Source organism: Aedes albopictus, chromosome 2 (genome assembly GCF_035046485.1).
Source record: "Aedes albopictus strain Foshan chromosome 2, AalbF5, whole genome shotgun sequence".
In the NCBI taxonomy this organism is placed as follows: Eukaryota; Metazoa; Arthropoda; class Insecta; order Diptera; family Culicidae; genus Aedes; species Aedes albopictus.
The window spans coordinates 120,731,551-120,755,918 of record NC_085137.1 but is presented as its reverse complement, the minus strand read 5'-3'; the positions used below and the strand labels follow the sequence as shown (position 1 = coordinate 120,755,918).

The following is a 24,368-nucleotide window of genomic DNA, read 5'->3' as shown; positions in this document are numbered from 1 at the left end:
TGAAACAATATAACACAAGGATTGTCACGATGAATGTAAAGTTCGAACCGAATATACAACATTTCTGTATTGCACGTAATTTTGTGAAGATTTTGTAGTTTTGATGATTCACACCTCTCACAAATGCTTTGAAAAAGTTTTCCTATGTGCACGTGATTGTTTTCAAGGATTGTCGCGATGAACGTAAAGTTCGAACTGAAAATACGAATTCCTTGTATTATACGTGATTTTGTGAAAATTTTGTAGTTACTAAAACACACACTTTTCACAATCGATTGGAAGAAGTTTTCTAATGTACACGTGATTGTTTTCAAACAATAAACACAAGGGTTGTCGAGATGGACGTGAAGTTCAAACTGAAAAGACAAATTTCCTGTTTTATACGTGATTTTGTGGAAATGTTGTAGTTCCTAAAATACACACTTTTCACAATCGTTCTGAAAAAGTTTTCTCATGTACATGTGATTGTTTTCAAGCAATAAAACACAGGGGTTGTCGCGATGAATGTAAAGTTCAAACCGAATATACAAATTTTCTGTATTACACGTAATTTTGTGAAGATTTTGTAGTTTTTATGAGTCACACTTGTCCTCATTTATCTGTAAATGTATGCTTGTGCACACGTGATTGTTTTCAAGCAATATAACATGGAGATTGTCGCGATGAACGTGAAGTTCAAACTGAAAATAAAAATTTCCTGTATTATACGTGATTTTATGAAACTTTTGTAGTTTTTTAAATAAACACTTTTCACAATCGTTTGGAAAAAGCTTTCTCATGTGCACGTGATTGTTTTCAAGCAATTAACACAAGGGTTGTCGAGATGGACGTGAAGTTCAAACTGAAAATACTAATTTCCCATATTATACGTGATTTTATGAAAATTTTGTAGTTTCTGAGATTCATACTTTTCACAATCGTTTGGAAAAAGATTTCTCAGGGGTTGTCGCAATGAATACAAAGTTCAAATCGAATATACAAATTTACTGTATTATACGTAATTTTGTGAAGATTTTATAGTCTTAAATAATGAGTATCTCCTTATATTTCTTTGCAATAATTTTGCTTTATTAATATGGGCAATTCAACATTAAAATAAGCGTGGAAACTAATTTACAATCGGAATGGCTCCAGAAAAACTGTATTTTTTAAGGTACTTGCTCCGAGTTTTTGAGTACTCAAAAATAGAACTTTGGTCAAATCCATAGTTTGAAAATTTTATATTCATCTAGAAGGCTGGGAAAATTCATAGCTTCAAAAATTTTGCAAATCGGATAAAAAACGGCTGAGATATTAGCAGTTGAAAAATACCGTTCCCACTGTTTTGAGGCATGGCAGTTGGTGTAAGTGATTTATAGCATGGCAGTGGGAGTGTTAATCAATGCGAAAATAGCGATTTTACTCGAATTTTAAATAAATATAGGCCCTTTTGAATATTTTTTTAGGGCCTAACTGCATTCAAAAGGCCTAACTGAAAATTAATTTTCAAATCAAATGGGTTATTTTACATATTTTCCAATAATTTTAGTAGTTCATTACTTTCATAAATTGCGTCGAATAATCCTTCATCATTTGTAGTTGTTTCCTGCGCTTACTTACTTGCGCTTGCTTAAAGCTTGCTTGTCAATCTTCTTACGATCCTCTGCAGACTGAACGATATTCCATAAGTTACCGGAAACATCGCCTTCTTTCTGTTCTGCTGCAAAAAAAAAACTTGAAATTGATAACGGTCCTAAAAACTCGTTTAGGGTGATGTTTGTAGCAATATATTTCCGGGCCATGAAGTGCATTGAGCGCCATCCATTGACTATACGTTGAAAATACTTTGCTGTATTCTTCACAGTTACGCGTTTGATAGTTACCATCTTCCTTCATGTGTTCTGTTAACAAATGATTCACAAATCGTTGGCTGAAATTGAACAATTTTTCATAAAAAAAAAATAATATGCATGCTTTCAATGCCATACTTGGATACAAATATCACATTACACAAGACGCACGTGCGTTTCTTCTTATGTGCATCTTTGAAATGCATCAAATATCCTTGAAGATTTTGGAAAACCTTGTCGCACATACTACACACGGTACTTCCGTCGTCATCTTTGTTTTTTGGTTGGGCGATTTCTGCGGAGTTTGGATCGGAAGCCTCCACTGTTTCATTATTCGTTACTTTTCCATCTACAATTGTTTCTTTCTGAGGCAGTTCTTCCTTTTTGTCGGAGTCACGTGTATGACGCTGCATGTGAAATTGCAACGCTGAGCTGAAATTCAGTGTGGTTTTAATAAAGTTTGCGATATGATAACAACATAGGCTTCTACCGTGACGAGAACTGAAGGCCACAAATGTCGCACTTGTATTTTTTCGGGCCATGTTTATATTTTTTGTGTTTTTGCAAGGAAAAACTACCAGTAAATGTACAATGGCATTCATCGCATTCAAATGGTCTGGTCTTTGGTTGATGTGTTAGCTTATGGTTTTCCATAAGATACCTTAAAAATGAATTTATTAGATGTTTGATGGTTAAAGATACTTGTGTATACCTACTGCAATCGGAATGCTTTATCACAAATGGGGCATGAAAAGTTCTTCGGCCCATGTGTCTGACGTTTGTGATCCAGTAATTTTTTCTTGACCGGAAAAACTTTATTGCATACGTCACACTGAAATTGTTTCGCGCCATCAGATTCTTGTATGTGGTTGGAAGTACTAGTAGTAGAGTTTCCATGATTTGCATCAGCTTCCTCAGTCATACTCGAATTTTCGCCACTATCCACAATATCTTTCTGCTGAACATTCTTCTGAACATCTTTCTGATTTTGCACAGAAGTAGCAATAATAATCTCTTCAGTAGTAATGCTGCTTTGGTTGAGCAACTGATTCTTATCAATCTCAGATAAAGCAGATGTTTCATCAAGTTCACATGGAACTCCTCCATCATCACCGTGTACTTCGAGTTTAACTTCTTCCACGACAATTATGTCCTTCACGCCAAATTGTTGCTCGTTTCCGTCCGTTGTGTTGTGGGGAGCAGCACCCAGATAGTGCACCTCCTCAAGAGGCTCGGTATTTGTTTGTCGAACTTGTACCACCGTGAGTTCTCTTTCATTCGACTTTAGATTTTCCTGTTTTTCACGTGTTTCAATTTTATGAGTCTTTCTGTGCTTTTCCAGGTCTCTGCTAAAAATGCGAATTATTCAAAACTGAAATATTCCACTTCCCAGTCTACTTACCGTTTCACAAAACATTGTCCACACCGTTTGCATATATGCTCACTGTTATGGTTCCTCATGTGATCCTTCCGTTGTCGCTTAGTTGTGAACACCTTATGGCAAACTTGGCATTGAATCGATGGAGTGCTTGGTGGCAACGGGTTTGCCAGATCAGAATCCTGTCTGCGTTCAGGAATCTCAGCTATCAGTAAGCTTTGCACTTTATGGCACCGTTCCCGGAAGTCGTGAAAATCGGCCAACCGTATTCGACATATAGCGCAGATAGATTGACTCATGCGATCTTCGGTTGTTATCTGTAAGGAGCGAATATGCCGAATGAAACACTGATCAGAAATAATACAATCGATAAGAAATTGCCATGATTGATAAGAAATCAGAAATCCATTGTTGAATACCCTCTGCCTCGAATACGTTTTCTAGTGATTCTTCGCTTAAGCATAGTCGACAAATGTGGGGTTTGTCATCAAAATCCAATGGTTCCGTTTTTATGTTTGTAAAAGCCATATTTGAGCATTATAAGAGCATACAGTTTTTCAATACCTGAAAAACAGAACAAATTTATGAACGAGAGAAAAAATCAGCGGATTAAAGTTTTTTAGAACTATGTGCATCTGGATAAACTAACAAGGTGAAATTATCACGGATTAAGCTATTGAATGTTATCCTATGCAAGACATAGTGAAAATAAACAGTGGTTTTAATTTAAAAAAACAAACTCAACACTTACTGCTACTTCGAGCGAGAACGCAACTTCAGATCTTCTGAATGTTTATAAACAACTGCCGGCACATTCCAATTAGAAATCCAAATCATCAATTCCCATACAGTTCTGATTGGAAATGAGGCCAGTTACATGGATTTTATAGATTCAACCGTTAAAGTTACGTTTTATAGAACCAAATTCCCTAGAATGTTTTGTTCTTGATATATAACATAATTGACTCCGCTATTACTTTCCTTCTGCTTCTTGCTCCACCATACTAAACGTCTCTCTCCCTCTTGTCTTTATTCTACCGTACACGATGGAGACACATGGTACTTTTGCATTCGGACACCCAGAATGGAGACGCCTGGTTACATTGAGCAGGAACTTTTAACCTTCAAGTACCCGCTCCCCGACAACTCATTTTCAAAATGCTGGCATTTCGTCAATTTTCATCCGATTTTTTAGAAGTCATCCTCAATCGATCATAAATTGGTGCAAGTTTATTATACTCAAGTGGCCATGCAATATCCGCAACCATTCCGGGGATATTCCGGATTGTGTTGGGGTCAGGGGGTTGCCAAAATGGCTATTTAATAGTAATTATTTCCTTTGTTATTGTGTTTGAACCATCGGTTTTGAGCGGAATTTTTGTTGCGAACAGTGAAACACAACTGCGGTAACCAGATTCAAATAAGTTGACCCATCCGGATCCCCGTGACAGGTTCCATGGGGCCTCATTGGGGACACTTCTAGTTTTCGACCTAAACATGCTGTGCGACATATCAATCTTCATGATTTCGAATGACCGAGATAAGAAACGATAGGTTAAAGTCAGAATCAACAAATATGGCCACCCCGGAGCATCTAGCACAGGTTCCATGGGGGTGTCTTCGGGGACATTTCTGGTTTGCAACCAAAACATGCCGTGTGACGTATCAATCTTCATGATTTCGAGAGAATGGGGCAGAAAAAATTGACTGAAGCATGTAATATGGCCGCTCCGGAACACCTGGAACAGGTTCTGCGGGGGCCTCTCAAACACAACAACACACAAAATAATCACTTTTAGCTATTTGGCAAAACATACATTTCTTCATATATTTTTTGGAAATTTTACTAAAATTTAAGGAGTTCGTCCCCAAAACTCGCCAATATCTTGAATTTCATCAATCTGACGCAAAACCTGCATTAAGATGATCGAATGGTATTATATTCATATTGATAAACTATATCAGTGCATAGAACAGTGGAACGGATTCCGATGTTTATTCTAAAACTTGTTTTCCGGAAAGTTAAAACCAAAAACCAACACTAAATGACGATTAGATGTTCAAACAAACACCTTAACGAGAAAACAACACAGTTTTCGAATCCTTGAAAAAGGTCCAATAAGGACCGAAACATCGGGTTAAGAAACCAAATAGTTGTTTTGGATTGACCAAATTAGACTGAAATGCCAATAAACCCCCCAAAGATATTGATTGAGCAATTTCTTTGAGAATTCTTGCGGTATGTTGGTTGTTTTTGAGAATTTCTGCGGCAGTTGCTTTGGAATATGATCGGTAATTTCTTTGAAAATTTGTTCAGAAGTTTCAATCCGTCTGAAATTTCTTCAGCAATTCTTTTCACAGTTCCTTTGCAAATTTCTTCGGCAATTTTCTTGTTATTGCTCTTGTAATTCATTATGATTCCACTGTATTTATATTCATTGCTTCCGAAAATAGCTTTGGCATTTTAGTTATACATTTTGCTGGAAATTTTATTCTGGAATTTATTCGAAAATTTGTTTTTGGGCTTCCTTTGGTTATTTCATCGACGCTTTTTTAAGCAATCCATTGTTTGGTGTACTACACTTTCTTTGAGAATTCCTTCGGAAATTTGTTTGGATTTTTTTATTGCCATTCCTTTAAAATCTTCTTCGAAAATTTTTTTGTGAAGTTTTTTCAGCAATTACTTTGGAAATTCCTTAGCCTATGAATTTGGAAATTTTTCAGACAATTATTAAAAAAGGTCATTTCACTACTCCTTTGGTACATTCTTAGGGGATTCTTTCGATTATTTCTTTGTTAAACCTAGGAAATTCCTAGGCAGTTCCTTTGAACATTCAGAAATTCTTAATTGGGCTTGCTCAAAGAATTTACAAAGGAATTGCGGCTTCCAAAAGAGTAATCGAAGATATTTAAAAATGGAATAGCCGAGCCAATTTACAAACGAATTCTCGAAGAGATTCTCAAAGAAAAACCCGAAGAAGTTACTGAAACCCTACCTGGGAAATCCCCAAAGAAATTACCTAAAGAGTTTCCTAATTAATTACCGAATCATGCCACAGAAATTCTTAAAGAAATGGTTGGAAAAATCATCATAAAAATTTCTCAAAGAGTTCAAAATATTTGCCGAAGGAATTTTCAAGCAAGTTTAGAAATATCCAAGAGGATCCTGAAATAATCGCCAAAGATTTTTTTTTTTCAAGGAAGTTCCCGGAAGAAATCTCTTAGAAATTTGCCGAGAGAATTTCCAAAGGAATTACCGAAGAAGTTTCCAAAGTAATAATCTAAGAGGTCTCCAAACGATTTGCCAGATAAATTTCCAAAATAGTTTTCTGATGAAATCCCCAAATAAATTCTAGAAACAAAAAAACATCGATATTGCCCAAGGTATTCTGTAAAATCTTCTAGAGGAATTTCTTAAATAATTTTGCAGAAGGAGATTTCAGAAGAATTGCCGCATAGCATTGATGAAGAAATTAAAAAAAAAAATACCGACCAAAATTCTGGAAAATATGCAGAAAAAATTACCGCAGACATTTCCAAATAAATTAGCATGGAAGTTCTCAGAGTCGTTGTCGCACGATTGCCAAAGGCATTGTTGAAAGAATTCACAAAATAATTTCCGGAAGGATTATTGAAGAAATAGAAAAAAAAAACAAAAGACTTGCTTGTGAAAAAAGTTATACCCTAGGCAAAGTGAGGCAAAGTATTGAGATTTCATTATTGATATTATTCCTTTACATGTATTGGAAAAATAACAATAAAGTTTATCCTCACTTTTCCTAGGGTATAACTTTTTTCACAGGCGTTGGATCACTTTGCGGTCTTCGACAAAGTTGTTTGGCATATAGTCGCCTACAATAATACCAATGGGTTTGATTATTGAACGCTTACAGCGCCACCTAGCGGCAAAATTCGAAAACTTAAAATTTCTGCATACATTTGGCCAAGTTTTCCCATACAAACTTCAAGCGTTTTGAGCGCCCCCTTAGGCTCAACCGATTTTGCTCAAATTTTGAACGTGGCTTCTGGGAGTCCAAAACAACTGATTGAGGAGGTAAGACTTGGCATTTTTCGAAATTTTTGTTTTTCATATAAGTGTGGGCCACCTTAATGCACATATAATAGGTTGACAAACAGTCAAAATTTGAGAATTTTAGATGCGCTTTATGAAAAGTTGCAGCATGTTGAACATTTTTGTGTGAGAAAAAAAAGTTGCCTATCCCAAACATTTTGGCCACCCGCTGTACACAGGCAGGACTTGATTATCCGTAATCGAGTTTCAGAACTTATTAAAACATATGTCTGGCGGAATGCTGTACGAATATATGTGAAGCTTCAGACCGCGACTCAAGATAATCAAATCGAGTTCAACCTACACTATGTGAAAATTGGGTAGTGTTAAAGAATCATACTGACAATTGCTCTGTAAAAGTATTTTCATGTTCACGTGGTAGTGTTCCACTTATAATACAAAAAGGCTGTCGCTATGCATGTTGTGTTCAAACCGAAAATGCAAACTCTCCTCCCCACTCTTCGTGGCGTAACGTCTCCACTGGGACAAAGCCTGCTGCTCGGCTAGTGTTCTATGACCACCTCCACAGTTATTAACTGAGAGCTTCCTCTACCTTTTTGCATGTGTATATCGTGCGGCAGGCACGAAGATACTCTATGCCCAAGGAATGCCTTGCAACGTATGAATCTCAATGATTTCTAGATAATCGGGCAGAAAAGATAAACTGAAGTATGTATCAACCAATACGGCCGCTCCGGAACACCTGGAACCGGTTCTGCTGGGGCCTCTCAGACACAGTAACACGAAATAATCACTTTAAGCTATTTTGGCACCCCCTCTCCCTGACCCCAGTACAATCTGGAATATCTCCGGAATGGTTCCGGGTATTACATGGTCCCTTAATCTTTCAGGACGCGCACCATCAAGCAACTGAAACCGCACCGCGCTCGCGATGTATATGACGAGCGAGGTTTTTTGGAAGTGTTGTAAATTACAACTTGTAATTTTTATTACAGCGCGTGTCCTGAAGGGTTAAGTGTAATAAACTTGCACCAATTTTTGATCAATTGAGGGCGACTTCAAAAAAAAATCGAATGAATATTGACGAAATGCCAGCATTTTTAAAATAAATGGTCGGGGCCGGGTACGTGAAAGTTAAGAAATCACATTCGTCTACTGACTTTACATATCAATGGAGAGATCAGGCAGAGGGTTTGAATTGAATGATTTTTTTTTATTTGGAAGGACTGCAGCATGCTATCCTTCTAGCACTGTTTGTGCTTAGTAAGATTTCAGCACACGGTACCAAAATCTTATGCATCCCTTTTGAATGAAAAAAGCTTTTTCACAGAAAACCCAAAATAAAAAGAAGACCAGCACATTTTTTGTATTCGTGTTAATAAGCCAAGAAGTTGATGCCAATATTCAAATGTGCAAATTGGTGCGATAAGCCCATAAAAAAAAAAAAACAATTTAAAAATGAATTGATATATGTATACATGCATATATTTTCAACAATAGATTCAATTGAGTAAAATCTGTTATCGCTACCTTATGAAATCGGCAGTACATTCTCAGAAATACCATAACTTATTACACTTACAAAATGCCTTGTTACTCAATAGTTTTTATTTTGCCGAAATTTGGACTTTTTGATAAGGTTAATTTAAGAGAAAGGCTCAAAAAGCATTGACATTCAACTGAATTATTATTAAACATAAAAGTGATTCTATGATTGCTCTGTATGTATAACAATCTGAAAACAAAAAGTAAGCTTTTTCACTTATATTATATAAAGTATAATTTGTTACATTTTATTTCACTTTTCCCATATCATTTTCCATAACATCTTACATTTGAATCTAGAACAAGCTACGCTACAATGTTTCGGACTCGCCAAAACAACCAATAGGTTCAATAAACTTTCACTCTGCTTATGATTGCACTCTGTTTTGCCACAAGTCGCCGAGATGCATCATAATAGGTACATATATGCAATCAGGACTTTCTCACCGCGATGACCTGTAGGCGAATATCAAATTTTGGCTGCTGCACCGTTCCGATAAGAGGTCCCCATAAAAGAAGAATCTCCGCCGGGCTGGCTCAACAGTCGCTAGTGAACAGGTGATCAGTTCGTACCGAAGGACTAAAGGACACAGCGGGAGAAAAAAAACTGAGTGCAGTGTAGTTTTGGTGTTGAGTGATGAGGCTTTGGATAGCTCGTAAGTGGCCGTTTTTGAAAATGGTGGTGGTGTTTTCACATTGGAATTTCAAATTTCAGTTCTTGCCCTCGTGGCAACAGTGCACTCCGTACCGGTGAAAAATTTCTTCTATGGAACCGGTCCCGAAGAGTACGTCTATCGTTATGTGCTAGATGTTAGAACTGGCGTGCTGGAAGCTAAGAAAGGCTCGCAGTATGAAGTGATGGCAGATGTGCATGTTCGACCAGGTGATTGTGAATTGATGATTTCAGATTTTTTTTGGTTTTGACGTACAAACTTCTTTCTCGGTAGATCTCACTGGAAATGGCACATTTGTGTATCTGGTTGACCCTAAGGTATACGTATATACTGGACCCGTCGTAATGAAAGGTGAAGTCCATGGAGTGAAAACAGGAGAAAAAACTTTTGTTCCCATCGCCAACGTGGCTGATGTTATCACCTTGCCTTTCTACGTAACGTATGATCATTACGGAATGGTCCACGAGGTGTTCACCGTTGCAGAGGACACTCAATGGAGTGTCAACATCAAGAAAGGAATTGCAGCTGTACTTCAGCTTCCAGTTGACAAAGTTCCAGTAAAGAAATATGTGAAACCTGTCGTATTTTCCACCGTGGAAGAAAGTGTCTATGGTTCGGTGAATGTAACCTATGATGTGGAGACCGTTCATGATTACATTGTAGTGACCAAGACTCCTGATTACACGACCTTCGATCACATGCCTTACGATGTCTACAGCAACGTTGAAGTGGAGAAAGTGTACAAAAACTATGCTGTCTGGAACGCAACTTACCCGGAAGTGAAATATGTAATGGTTAACGACAAAGATGGCGTTAAGGTCCACGAAGTACACACCGATAGCGTTAAAACTGTGCAGCCATCGGTATCCGAAGGACAAATGCAGTATGTCGCCACAAAGCAATCATTTGTATTCACCAAAACTGTGGTTCCGTCCTCGCCTTTGGAGTTCTCTAAATTCCCGGTATGTTGCACAACACGTTTTATTGGTTTTATATAACTTATATTATTCGATTCTCGTAGGTTTATAATCCACTATACTTTGTTCCATCGCATAAAACCTTCGAAACCTATTTCCCCTGCTTATCGGTTGTTCCTCATGTAGTCGACATGACTGTCGTTGGTCCAAAAGTGCAAGCTATGCTTTATGAAGCTGTCGAATATCTAAGCGTAAGTTATAATGCATTTCCATCTTCAGAATTCCATTTTTAATCATCAAACCATCACAGGAAAACCCGATTACTAACGTGGAAACTGATACGAAGCATGGCCTCACAATTACCAGGATTATTGAAGTCTTCAAACCATTCACCGTCGAAAACTTTGAACAATTCTACACATTAATAACCAAAACAACAACGCCGAAAGACCTTGTCGCAGTTGATATATTCTACAAGATGTTGCCCATCGTCGGCACCAAAAACTCAGTGGTTTTCATAAAGAATCTGGTGAAGAGCCACAAAGTGAAGGACTTTGTTTCTTCCACCATGCTCTTCTCGTTGGGCCTGAATGTGCGAGTTCCAACTGTGGAGCTACTGAAAGAAGTCGAAGAATTTTACCATTTTGAAGATGAGGTTAAACCAGAGGTCGCCCATGCCGCAGTCCTGACCTTCGGATCGCTCGTGTATAAGACCTTCAAACACGATACACACTCACCAGTGTTACAGCAGTACGTCAAAGTATTCTACAAAAAGTTGAAGGAAGCCAAGACCTTTGAAGAACAGTTGGTATGGTTGCATGGCCTGAAGAATATTGAAGTAGGAACCGTCTACGAACTACTTGCTCCCATTGTGAAAGGTGAACAGGTCTTGGATCTGCCATACGACCGCCATCTGCGAGTTCATGCCATTTACTCGCTGGAGAAGATTCTACATTACGACTACAACGAGCTGTTCGAGGTAGTCTATCCCGTATTTGTGGATGAGACTATTTCTACCGAACTTCGCGTCGCTGCATTGAAGGTCCTGCTATCTACAGAAGAAGTAAAATACTTTGCCAAGATTGCAACCGTCATGCAAACGGAAAAGAACCCACAAGTATACTCGTTCTTCGTAACCACTGTCGAACACATGGCGGAATCGTGCGTTCATAAAGATACTGACTTCTGGCAGTACGTTAAGCAGATGGAGAAGTTCTTCAAGCACGTTGATTCTACTGTTGAAACGAAAGCTTTCTACTACGATTATGTCGACAAGAAACACTTCTTCGGTGCGTCGGTCTACGGAAACCTTGTGGCCGATGATAAGCACAACAAAGTCAACCAATTCTTCATCAATTTCAGTCCTTACGTGATGGATCGACATGTGGACCTGTACTCCGTGTTTGTGAAGTTCGAGGGAGTCGAAAATCCACTAACTATGCTGTGGCCTAAGCTGTTCAATGTTGAACCCAAAACGGTGAAGGAACCAATCATCAAGCACCACGAAAAGGAACCAGTTCATGTGGAATTCACTTTGATGGCCAATGGAAAGGTTGTGTACACCACGTTCTTTGACGAAGTTACCATCAAGAACTTCTATAGCTACACTTATCTGACTATTTTAACAACGATGAAGCATCAGTTCACCACTGTTTTGAATCTTGCTGATGTGGAGGTATTCTCTCCGACCATGGATGGAATACAAACTAAAACGAATTTAGAGCTGCCTATGGTATCGCAATTCAAATATGATGTAGTAGTACCAGTCGCCAAGAATGTGAATGAAGTGACATTCTCTGTCCATAGCTACTTCCGTGTCTGGATGCACGGTTTCTACGGTATCTCTGTCTATAATCCATTTGCTATGACCTGGCAAGGAACTCGTCGGGTGCATGCATTCGACTTCAGCGTACCGTTCAACTTCGACGTAGTCTTTAACTTCCAGCAAAACTCATTCAAGTTCGTATGGACCAAGAGCACCAATGAAGTTCAAAACGTAGTCGGTTTCAAGACCCACGTCAAGACTCAAGTGTATGCCAGATCTGATTCCGAAGTGGACTACATGAAATCTACCTGCCCGGAGTGCAAACACTTCTTGACGACGGTCGTTGAGCCGGTGTACAAGAAAAAAGACCTTGTATTATACGAGAGTCACTCCAAATACACGGGTCTTCATTTCTACCTCTCCGTGTACGATATTGAAGAGATGCCTCACATCAAGTACTTCAAAACCCTTTCCGATGTGTTCGTTAGTGATGTTTTCTACGAAGTTCCTGAAATGCCATTCTTCAAATTCATGATGAGTTATTACACGTGGTTCTACACTCACTTCTTCCCACCGCAATATTCAACCTACGGAGTCGTTGGCTATATCAATCCCTGCAAGGTCTATCCGTTCGATAAACTCGAGGTTACCTTCAAGGTAAACACTGAAGATGTTCCACATAAATTCTGGACCACTCCCAACTATCATCAATACGTGAAAGTGTCGGCCATCTTCAAGAACGATCATGACGTCGAACTTAACCACTGGGATATGAATGTCCATTTCACTCATGAGTATGGAGTCTATTTCAAAAAATTCAATGTACAAGTCACCCGGAAAACTCCCGGTGAAAAGAATATGAATGTCTGCTTCGATTATGTGAAGGATGTTGAAACGGAGCTGATCAAGGGCAAGATGACCTACTACCATGGCTACTCGTACGATCACAAATGTGTGAAAGACGACATGGTGGTTTCAGTCGGATGGACTGGAAGCTTCTCGGATATGCAGAAGAACTTCACGAAGAGCCCTAACTATTCCTACAAGGAATGCGTGAAACATTACGTTGAAGTGTACAAACCACCAACGCACAAATACACTCCAATTCCTGTGACATACCAGTGCGCTGAAGCCCACACCACTGTTCGCAAGTACGTGTACAACGTAGACTACCAGCACGTGATGCCGGTGTACATGGAAATGTTCAAACCAGTGTGGTTCTGGGTGCAGCAGGTGTTCCCCGTTTATTACGACGTCTTTGCACACCATCACGTGCCGGAAAGTAGTTTTGTCGTCGATGTGGAGTATCCTTTGTGGTGGGTAGAACACCCGACGGTCGATTTTACCATCACCACACCGGTAGAAAGTTTCGTATTTGAGCACGTGTCGTACTACGACTGGTTCTGGTGGTTCCAACCGGATAGCGTCGTTTTCAACAGGTGCGTATCGGGTCGGGTACTGGTGGAATCTTTTTCATGATGTTGACTTTCAAATAAAATTCCAGATACTTCGACGTGATGAAAACTACCGGTTACACTACGGAATGTGTGATTAACCCAGTGTTCAATTATACTGGCTACCATTACGACGTCAGCAAGACTTCGGTTTACAATGAGTGGACTCTGTATGCTGCTGATCATCCCACGAGCTACAGTTGGGCCGTCTACGTTCAGAAATCGGAAATGAGCTTAGTCGTAAGTAGCAGTCAGGTTTCGCTAAAGAAGTCAATCAACAGCATTTCTTTTTTCTCCAGGCCCTGAAGTTCGTGCTGAACGGTCACGTGGTAGTGGTGCAACCTGTCGTTGACAAGATGTTCGAAAAGACGGGAGTTGTGAATTACACATTCACGGTCGACAGTGACATCATGGAAGTTATGAAACACGAAGTTGTTCCAGGAGTGTATCCATTCAAATACTTCAAGGTGGATAACACCGTTGTGTTTGTGATTCCAAGCGTTTCCGTTTTCGTTGTCTACGACGGACATCAGGTAGTAATTGAAACTGTCAAGAGTGATAAAGTGCAGCATTACGGTCAGTGCTACGTTTAATTTGCAATGTTGATTGGATGTTGTTCTTAAATCGGCTGTCTAAATAAAAATCAGATCTAATTACGAGTCATGGTTTTATTTAAACTTTGAAATAGTCCAGCTCGCGTGCTTTGGCCAGAAACGCAACCAGTGAGTCCAGAACTTCCTCAGAATTGGGAATGATCTGTTCAGCAGGGAGTATAAATCCATAGTTTCCTTTGTCACGGAATTCGTAAGATGCTGCGATTGGAACATCATAAGTTCCAAGTGCCCAGTCTCGCGTAGATCCGGATGCAATGTCTGCGGAACGAAACATTCATTATCAATATTTACAACCAATATTAAAAGATCACCGATACATACACAATACGTCCGCCGTATTCCCATACTGGTACTGTGTGCCATACCGTCCGGACAACGCAGTGGTAGCTGCTTTACCCAGCAAACCAGAAGTCATATAAGGATGTTAGTCTCAAGTTATATTAATAGACATATTAAGTTAGAATTATATAAAATGTAATAACAGATTAGGTTAAATCGTATACGAATCCCACAATTTCATCCGATTTCATTTGGCAGTATTAATAATTTCAACTTTACGTTAACAATTATACAACTTCAAGTTGACATTCTACAACAACTTCAAATGCACTTTTTGCGACTCATTTGTAATCTTAAATGCGAGATTATATATGAGGGCATATTTGTAAAAATAAAATTATTCGATGAGGGGATCTAGTTGGAGAGCCAGTGGATGATGAAAATGAAGATATATTTGGACATATTTCGCTTGGCGCATCGCTCAACTCCGGTGCAGGAATGTTTTATTGCATTCACCTACCTGAATGTCCTACTGGCAGCTCCAAGGGCAGCTCTGTGGAAGTACCAGCCTAGGCGTATCGCGGATCAGCAGCTGCGCTGTTCTACGTTGATGTTTCTGTTGTTTCCCGAGCATAAACGATTCAGCTTCTGCAGCGCAGCCTGATTTTAGCATAAATTAATAATTTTACCATATATGACATCTTTTACACACTTTACTTGTATTTTCACAAACATTATTGAAAGCATTCACACTGTTTACTTAGAGACTGGCACGACTTGTTATTATTTTATTGTTTGTGAAACAGAAATCATAAAGGGTCAAACTAAGTTATATATGAAATTATGTAAAACGCCGAATGTATTCGTCACGAATTGTATATATCAAAGTTATATTTCCAATATGTGCTTAGATGGTCTCCAAAGTGTGTACGGATAGAGCAAATCTGAGCATTTAAAACAATCCATTTTGAACGAAAAAATATGCATATAACTTAGTCGCGACCAGTTTGTTGGCAGGGTTTTAGTGCAAAATTTTATTACCCAATACTGGTACTTGTTGCTATTCGAAACAGCCTTCTAATTATTTATATTTGCTCAAATTTCACGTTCTACAACAGTCAGTGATTGACACAGCAGTGGTAGGATATCTGATTAATGAGCTGAAGGTCGTAAAATCTAGGCTTGTTAACTTCTTTATTTTATATTTCAACATGTGAAAATGAAATCGTATATATTGCCAAGTACAATTATAAAATGAAGTTATATAACATGCCAAATGAATTCATTTGAAATTGTATAACTTAAAGTGGTTTTCTGAAAATGTACGTATATGGCCTCCAAATTTGTGCGAATAGAGCATATTTGGTGCATCGTATACAATGTGTTTTGGACGGATAAGAGTTCACTTAGCACAGTTGTAGCAGAGTTATGTGAATCAATTTGTTGGCTGGGTAGCCATCTCCATCCAATCGCCAAAACGGTCGACCTTTTGGGCATTCTGATAACCGAACGGTAGAAGTATAAGTTGACCGTAGGAGTGGAACGAGAGATAGAAATGGATTTTGTCCTTGATATCTGTGAAGTAGTTCATGATGTTTTTCGTTTCAATCTCGGACGCTGGTTCCGGGCCAGCGTAAGTTTCCGTGCACGGGTTCATCGATGCTCCGCCATCTATAATATTTAAGATTAGTTGAATTCATTTATGTAACGTTCCTCAGACATACCCATCCAATGGTGTGGGAAATTCCGATTCATGTCAACTCCATAGCATAGAATACTGTGTGGGAATCGTGTTTTCCTCCACATCCGGTTCGTTTCCTTAGTGTAGTGGAGACCATCGGGATTCACCACAGGCAGTATGTACCAATTGTAGCTCTGGGCGAGCTCCTGAATCGCCGGATCTGTCGAAGTTAGCAATTGGTTCAAAATCCACGTCGTGGTAGCCGATGTAATCCATTCACGAGCATGAATATTCGACTCCAGGAATATTCCAGGATTTCCCGCATTGTGAGATAACTTTACCGCTTTCACTTCTCGACCTTCGTACGAGTGTCCAATCACTTCCACCGAGAGTATGTGTCCATACTGTTCCACCAATCCATCGATCCACTCATACATTTCTTCCAAGGTGTGATAGTCCTCCCAGCCAAATCCTTCGCGTTTTCTCCGGGCAGGCCGCTCCGTATCGACCAACCTGCGAGAAATACCCACAGTCATGAATTCTAGTGTCTGGTGTGAACAATTGATCTTACCGCTGGACATTTTTCATTTTCAGGGACACTTTCATTTCCATACGTGAACAGAGATCTTGGAAATCTTCGACCTTATGTGGTGGTACCATCACGCTTACTTTCATACCAGTTTGTACTGGAGATTCCCAAAAGCTGTACTGAAATTGCATTAACCATAACAATTTTTTTTATATAAATCCACACAAATATTCTTACCCCATCTGGATACTGTTCCAGATATTGCATAACCTGGAGCTGATCTACATTTTCAATTGCAACATCATAAACTCTGTAGTTATCGAAACGGACGCGTTCTCCAGAAACCAGGGCCAAAATGGCCACCAGTACCAAGCACGGTATTCTCATTGCAAAAGCCTTTCCTATACTGAGTGTATCACAATCGATTAGGGTATTTTTATTGCTACCAGATGTCTGTGATCTATTGGATAAGTGTTCGCATTGAAATAGATAGGTTATCAGCAGAAGACGTGCCAAGCTTCGTTGGGGCTTCTTTCTATCGAGTACTTAGGCACCGACAGTAATTCTTCTGCGGTTTCCATCTAGGAAGGGCCTATTTTGGGCACTTATTGCTGTAAAACAGTCACAGACACGATTAGATACGTTCAGTATCTAGCGATGTACAAAAATTCAAGTCAATTGGTGAGAAATTGACTAAGTTATATCGCAAATAGCCCAAAATAAGTTCCCCTGTCCAAATGGCCCCAGGCGCTACGTACCAATTATAAAGACTCACAATGGAATTATGTGCTCGAACGTTTAGGATTCTCAGGTCTCCTTCAATCCCCTATGGACATTGTTTCTTCAGATCTTTATTCCAACATCCGTACTACGTGTCCAGCTCGTTGAAGTCTACTTTATTCGTTTCACAATGATCGCTTCTTTGTACACAGGGCATCTCGTAGTTTATGTGTCTCCGCCACAAATTATTTTCTGATATCTGAAAGATCAGCAACACGTCTTTTCTCTTAACGAGAAACCCTGCTGTCTAATGTAATAAGTGTTCCAAATTAAATATTTTTTCAACAACTTCAAACACATCCCCATTAATCTCTATTTCAACGCTAACATCACTAGCTCTGATACCGGGGCCCGTAGCGTAGTGGCTACACGTTCACTTCATAAGAAGATGGTCATGGGTTCGATTCCAGCCCCGGTACTTGCAATTTTTCGTCAGTTTCTCTTCCTCCCGAGAGCAGCTGACACCTGACCCTCTCCTGAGCATATGCTCTAACGGATCCGAAAACTTGGATATCGGCTAACGGCAACTCATAATGGACCCCCAATCGGACTGGAGAAAGAACAAGAGCCGCACATCAACATCCTCGTGCTCATCATTCTACCCATGGACATGGTAGAAAAGTGACAGCAGCGCAACGGCAACCAGTTCGATATAGTAGAATAGAATACATTTAGGCGCTGTACAAAGTGTAAATGCAGCCACCAATTGGAATCGCTCACGCAGTGCCCCAGTGGACAAAAGAGCTGTAAATTAGGTTAAGTGGTTGAAGAATAAAAAAATCACTAGCTCTGCCTCTGTTCTGACATCTGCCAAAGGTGATTTTACTTACCGTACATACGTGGTGTTCATCTACGAACTACGTTGGGAGAATGCTGTATGATGTAACATATGAGGTAGTTTGTCATATTTGTACTTGTAGCACAGAGAATTAGAGTTAAATTACCTTCCCTTGTGTTTTTTTTTATTTTATTTGGTAGGCTAATTTCTCATGTGTTATGGCAGTGATTCAAGTGTTTACGCGATTCATACTGCATATTGAAGGGGACACCCTAAGCATGGTCTTACTGAATAGCTTGCACATTCACCGGCTTGCGACTTGTCTATAGTGGTCCCATATTTGTAGAAATAACAGCCCTATCTCGCGCCAGCAGGTATTAAATAATCACTTCTAGTATCTATCTTCCACGGGCTGGATCCTCTGCTCATGTCAACAAACAATATCTAGTGCACCGTCACTGCCGTTTGCATTTATCAACGAATTAATGAATTGATCATTGAACTCTCATTGCACAAGCATTTGAAAAAAATCCGGCTGATATTTTGGAATACAAAGGCTATCTTGGACATCGCATTCAGTAGTGGGAACATGCACACATGATACTGTGTAAGTTTAAAAGTTTACTATAAAAAAAATATATTAATCCACCTAGCGGTGATTGCGCCTTTCGTGTCTTTCAAACTCCATTATAACAAAACTCAAGTGACATGTTGATGAATATCACACTTTCATAAGTTTAACCCTCGAGCAATCGCGCTGTGGTGCTGGCGCGGTGGCAAATCGCGCGAGTTACGGAAGGTTAACAAAAATCAATTTCATGGCACCAGAAATCATCTCGTTTATCTGGCTTTTGATGCTCGAGCCACAAACTCTTAAAAAAGGCCACTATCTTGAATTTTGAGCTGCCATTTTACATTTAAGTCCCCAATCTTGGATATTCTGGTCGCCATTTTTCGACTTCAGACCGTACATTTTCTACACATCAAATACCCATTAGGTTGTCCCAAAATTTCACATGGTCGAAAATCTTGGGAGCTCACCCTGCAAATGATAGCTAAGGGTGTTAGAAACAAACTTTTGTATGACGGCAACTTTCAAAAATGACGTTCAGAGGTCGCCCCGGCGAGATTTTTGGAAAATGGCCATTTTTCGTAATGAATTTCATACAAATATTTTTACCGTACAAAAATTGGCAATACCCACTATTTTTATATTTTTTACAGCTTAATATGGATCCAAACTTCTTGGGAAAAATAATTAACGACATGTTTTGCAGGTAACTTTTTTATACTGTTTTTTTTAATTTACTAAAATTTGTCATTTTTTGATATATTCTGTATTTTACCCATCATAAAAAGTATCTGAACCTAATGCTAATTTAAAACAATTTCCATAAAAAGATAGGAAATTTTATGAGGAAAAACATTGCCGAAGACAGCATGGAGTTTTTTCTATCCACAAAGTAAAAAATACGTATGCTCAACAAGTGTTTGTCTTGATTGTGTTTAGGAATTAGGGTATCATCATTCATTGGATTTTTCTTTCCGTTGACAAATCCATTTTCTTTGATCTAGAAAGGCACCTACTAGCGATAAACTTTATCATTAGGTACCATTTTGAGATGCCTCAGTAGGCCATGGCATTTATAACGGTTATGTACTGACAATGGTTTACACGAGCATAGTACACAATTAAACGCACGGTACATTTTCTATATCATTTAGAAGGTGATATATTCCGCAAAACATGTTGATTTTGTTTTTCAATGATGTTGTTCAAATCGTTCTAATTCATGAATAAAACGTTCTACATAGTAGTCCCTATCATTTGGATCAACAGATAGGACGATAAAAATGACGTCACTTATTTACGTCCAAAACTGTTGTTTACCAATAATAGCCTACCTTGTCTTTTTGTATGCCGTGTATGTGTTTTGGTAATCAAATTGTTCTAGCCTTGGATAACATTACGTTAACTCACTGGTTCATCTCATCCCACCCGTTTCAATTTGCCTCGGTGTATCTTATTTTCGGTGTTGATAAGATAGTTCAAATCAGTAGATGTAAAAAAAAGACATGCCCTGCTTTTCAGAATGTCTTGAATTGGAACTTAGTATCTAAAAATAGGTTTTCTTACGTAAGATGTTCGCAATCGCGACTTGAATTTGGCATGGACCAACGTATTCGCCTTTATTCACTTTGCCACTGTTTCCTGGGCTGCTTCACTGGTCCAGGACTCATATGTACGTCTTCATGTAGAAAAATAATTGAGAATATCGACAGGAAAGTAAGATAAACGCGAAAATATGGCTCAAAATTTTGTAGAGAATATCTCAAATCTCAAATCAATAGGCTGTACGAAGCTTGTCAAGAGAGCTAGCTTTTTAAGAAATCTTTGCTAGTTAATTTCCATATTAAGGGATTGAATAAAAAAACATAAAAATCAAATAATGATGACACCATAATTCCATAACACAATCAAGACAAAAACTTGTTGAGCATATGTAATTTTTTACTTTGTATGTGTTTTTGGGAAGTTCTTATGTGAGATTTTTAGAAAAATACCTAAAAATTCAAATTTCACCAAATAGTAAATTGTGAATAACTCTAAAACGGATAGAAAAAATGCCATGCTGGCTTCGGCAAAGTTTTTCCTCATAAAATTTCCTATCTTTTTATGAAAATTGTTTTAAATTAGCATTATGTTCAGGTACTTTTTATGATGGGTAAAATGCAAAGTATATCAAAAAATGACAAATTTTAGTAAATTCAAAAATTCAGTATCAAAAAGTTACCTGCAAAGTATGTCGTTAATTATTTTTCTCAAGAAGTTTGGATCCATATCAAGCTGTAAAAAATATAAAAATAGTGGGTGTTGCCAATTTTTGTACGGTAAAAAATATTTGTATGAAATTTATTACGAAAAATGGCCATTTTTCAAAAATCTCGCCGGGGCGACCTCTAAACGTCATTTTTGAAAGTTGCCGTCATACAAAAGTTTGTTTCTAACACCCTTAGCTATCATTTGCAGGATGAGCCCCCAAGTTTTTTTGACCATGTGCAATTTTGGGACAACCTAATACCCATATTTCATGATTTACCCATATTTCATGATTTTAGGGCCCAAACCTCCATTAAGCAGCTGCCATCTTGATTTTTGAGCCACAATCTTGGATTTTAGATTGCCATCTTAGATATTCTGGTCATCATTTTTGGACTCCAGACATCTTCCTTGTACCAAATAAACCCCTATTGCACAATTTTAGGGTCTAAAACTGCAGTAATCAGTCGCCATTTTTAATTTAGAGCCTCCACCTTGGATTTTAGGCCGTCCCCTTGAATATACCTATACTGCATAGTTTTGGGGCCTAAAACTCCATTAAACAGCCACCGTCTTGAATTTTGAGCAGCCATATTGGATATTCTGGTCGCCATTTTTGAACTCCGGACATCTCCCCCTTACAAAATATACCCATATTGTATGGTTTCAGGGCCTAAACCACCATTAATCAGTAACCATCTTGGATTTTAGGCCGCCATCTTGAATATTCTTTTCGCCATTTTTGGACTTCGGACATCTTCCCCATATGAATGTACCCAAAAATATACCCATATTGTATTGCTTTCAAGGAACGAAGTGCCGAAACGTTGGATAAACAATAAACCCGTTTTAAGAATAAAGACTGCGTAGCTACTAAAAGTCCCCATATTGTATGAATTTAGGACCTAAACACCATTAAACACCACCATCTTGAATTTGGGGCTGTCATCTTGGATTTCAGATCGCCATTTTGGATATTCTGGGGGCCATGTTTGAACTCCAGACATCTTTCTCATACCAAATATACCCATATTGCATGGTTTTAGAGATTAAAACATCATTAAACATCGCCATCTTGAATTTGGGGCCGCCATCTTGGATTTTATATCGCCATCTTGGATATTCTGGTCGCCACTTTTGGACTCTGTACATCTTCTCCATACCAAATATGGCTCATATTGCATGGTTTTAGAGTCAAAAACTCTATTAAACAGCCGCCATCTTGAATATAAGGCTGCCATCTTTAATTTTGGGCCGGTATCGTGAAATTTCCGGTCTCCAGTGTAGATATTTGCACAAAATTCATCAATCATGCTGAAGGTTACAAAAATCACCGCAGTTTGATGTGTCGCATGATGGGGCTTGGTTCAGTTTTATATACGGCCAGTTCTGCCGGTGCTGCTGGTCCGGATCACTGAAATGGCCATAAAAGTCCGGAAAGTCTTGACCGATCTGAACCTTTTTTAATTGCAAACAATGCGGTAAAATTCCGGTTCGATTCAAGCTATCATCCAAAAAATCGTCCAATGGGAAGTGCCTTAAAAGTGAGTCAACTTATTTTGCGCACAGACATACATACATACACACATACAGACATCATCTCAAATCATCGAACTGAGTCGATTGGTATATGTGACTTGATCCTCCGAGCCTTTTTTTTTTGAAAAATTGTTTTTTGAGTGAATATATACACTCCCGTGCAAAAGTTTGGGGTCACCCCCTCAAAACATGGAAATGTTTTTCGGTCATATCTCAGTCATCTTTCATTTAATCCACTCGTTCTTAGACTCTTTCAAAAGATAAAGAGTTAGATTTGATTCGTAGGTACTTTTTACAAATTTCATATGAAATTTTTAGTATGAAAAGTTTACCTAAACTTACATGTTTTTCCTAAATCTGTACGAAATATTGTTTTCCGTGTAGTTCAAAATTGGGTCGACCAAATTTCAAAATTAAAGTTGCATTAGAACCCTATTTCTATCCTCTTTGAGAGCCATTCATTAGATTTTAGCGAAAAAATTCATAACATAATTTAAATGATCGAGTTAGGTTTACAAGTCACCGTGCAAAAGTTTGGGGTCACCCCTTAGTATGCTGCATCGTGCAAAAGTTTGGGGTCACCTTCCAAATGAAGTCTGAGTCGGATTTTTATTCAAATCGTCATTGTTTTTGGTGCAACTCCAATGCCTTCTTTGATATTTCAATGGCAAGACTCAAAAATGGTTATGAAATGTTCATAAACTAAGTTCTAGACTAATTTAAGGTAGAAACGGTATATAAAATCCATACTAAATCAGCTAAGTTCGTTATATAAAGTGCGAAAGAGGATAGAAGTGAGATAAAAATAACTAATTCGTGAACTCTACCCTATATGTATAACAGTAAGTGTTAAAACCACAAATATACCATTACCCCAAAATCCATAACAACGAATGACGTTTCTCGGAATGTACTATTACATTCGAGATTTTGGGTTTTGGTGCAAAGCAAAGGGATAATTTTTTGATATGGCATATTTATTAAAATAAAATATGTAACATTGCTGAAACTTATGGATTTTAGGGTAATGGTATGTTTGTGGTTATAACACTTACAGTTATATAGGGTAGAACTCACGAATTAGTCATTTTTATCTCACTTCCATCCTCTTTTGCACTTTATATAACGAACTTAGCTGGTTTAGTATGGATTTTATATACCGTTTTCTACCTTAAATTAGTCTAGAGCTTAGTTTATGAACATTTCATAACCATTTTTGTGTCTTGCCATTCAAATATCAAAGAAGGAATTGGAGTTGCACCAAAAACAATGACGATTTGAATAAAAATCCGACTCAGACATCATTTGGAAGGTGACCCCAAACTTTTGCACGATGCAGCATACTAAGGGGTGACCCCAAACTTTTGCACGGTGACTTGTAAACCTAACTCGATCATTTAAATTATGTCATGAATTTTTTCGCTAAAATCTAATGAATGGCTCTCAAAGAGGATAGAAATAGGGTTCTAATGCAGCTTTAATTTGGAAATTTGGTCGACCCAATTTTGAACTGCACGGAAAACAATATTTCGTACAGATTTAGGAAAAACATGTAAGTTTAGGTAAACTTTTCATACTAAAAATTTCATATGAAATTTGTGAAAAGTACCTACGAATCAAATCTAACTCTTTATCTTTCGAAAGAGTCTAAGAACGAGTGGATTAAATGAAAGATGACTGAGATATGACCGAAAAACATTTCCATGTTTTAGAGAGGGTGACCCCAAACTTTTGCACGGGAGTGTATGTATA

At 38.3% G+C, this 24,368-nt stretch overlaps 3 protein-coding genes across 3 annotated transcripts in view; 1 reads left to right on the top strand and 2 right to left on the bottom strand.

Moving 5' to 3' along the window:
- The window catches only part of LOC109420568 (zinc finger protein 646), a 38,957-nt gene extending 34,908 nt beyond the window's left edge, over positions 1-4,049 (bottom strand). Inside the window, exons 1-8 of the mRNA XM_062847764.1 lie at positions 3,959-4,049; positions 3,589-3,771; positions 3,232-3,524; positions 2,546-3,178; positions 2,320-2,490; positions 1,968-2,261; positions 1,863-1,909; positions 1,600-1,699 (exon numbers count right to left, since the gene is read on the bottom strand). Coding sequence (XP_062703748.1) covers positions 1,600-1,699; positions 1,863-1,909; positions 1,968-2,261; positions 2,320-2,490; positions 2,546-3,178; positions 3,232-3,524; positions 3,589-3,735 — 1,685 coding nt within the window. The 5' untranslated portion in view covers positions 3,736-3,771; positions 3,959-4,049. The remainder of the gene's footprint in view (positions 1-1,599; positions 1,700-1,862; positions 1,910-1,967; positions 2,262-2,319; positions 2,491-2,545; positions 3,179-3,231; positions 3,525-3,588; positions 3,772-3,958) is intronic.
- A 5,230-nt stretch (positions 4,050-9,279) lies between these two features.
- On the top strand, positions 9,280-14,251 carry LOC115255161 (uncharacterized). Its single transcript, XM_029853067.2, has 7 exons — positions 9,280-9,441; positions 9,501-9,668; positions 9,733-10,421; positions 10,481-10,627; positions 10,687-13,580; positions 13,646-13,835; positions 13,895-14,251. Exons 1-7 carry the CDS (start codon positions 9,423-9,425, stop codon positions 14,186-14,188), a joined length of 4,401 nt encoding a protein of 1,466 aa, XP_029708927.2. The 5' UTR covers positions 9,280-9,422; the 3' UTR covers positions 14,189-14,251.
- On the bottom strand, positions 14,249-17,116 carry LOC109419940 (zinc carboxypeptidase). The gene is made up of 6 exons (XM_062850296.1): positions 16,936-17,116; positions 16,741-16,877; positions 16,213-16,682; positions 15,943-16,159; positions 14,531-14,604; positions 14,249-14,467 (listed from the first exon to the last, which is right to left on the bottom strand). Exons 1-6 carry the CDS (start codon positions 17,083-17,085, stop codon positions 14,268-14,270), a joined length of 1,248 nt encoding a protein of 415 aa, XP_062706280.1. The 5' UTR covers positions 17,086-17,116; the 3' UTR covers positions 14,249-14,267.
- Positions 17,117-24,368: the final 7,252 nt, after the last annotated feature.

Bases quoted from the DNA above. Each gene is read 5' to 3' on its own strand.
- LOC115255161 (XM_029853067.2), top strand. The intron at 10,422-10,480 runs GTATGTTGCACA...CGATTCTCGTAG, and splicing joins TGGAGTTCTCTAAATTCCCG to GTTTATAATCCACTATACTT. The intron at 10,628-10,686 runs GTAAGTTATAAT...AAACCATCACAG, and splicing joins AAGCTGTCGAATATCTAAGC to GAAAACCCGATTACTAACGT.
- LOC109419940 (XM_062850296.1), bottom strand. From the start codon at position 17,085: ATGAGAATACCGTGCTTGGTACTGGTGGCCATTTTGGCCCTGGTTTCT. The intron at 16,683-16,740 runs GTAAGATCAATT...TATTTCTCGCAG, and splicing joins AAAATGAAAAATGTCCAGCG to GTTGGTCGATACGGAGCGGC. The intron at 16,160-16,212 runs GTATGTCTGAGG...TAAATATTATAG, and splicing joins TTTCCCACACCATTGGATGG to ATGGCGGAGCATCGATGAAC.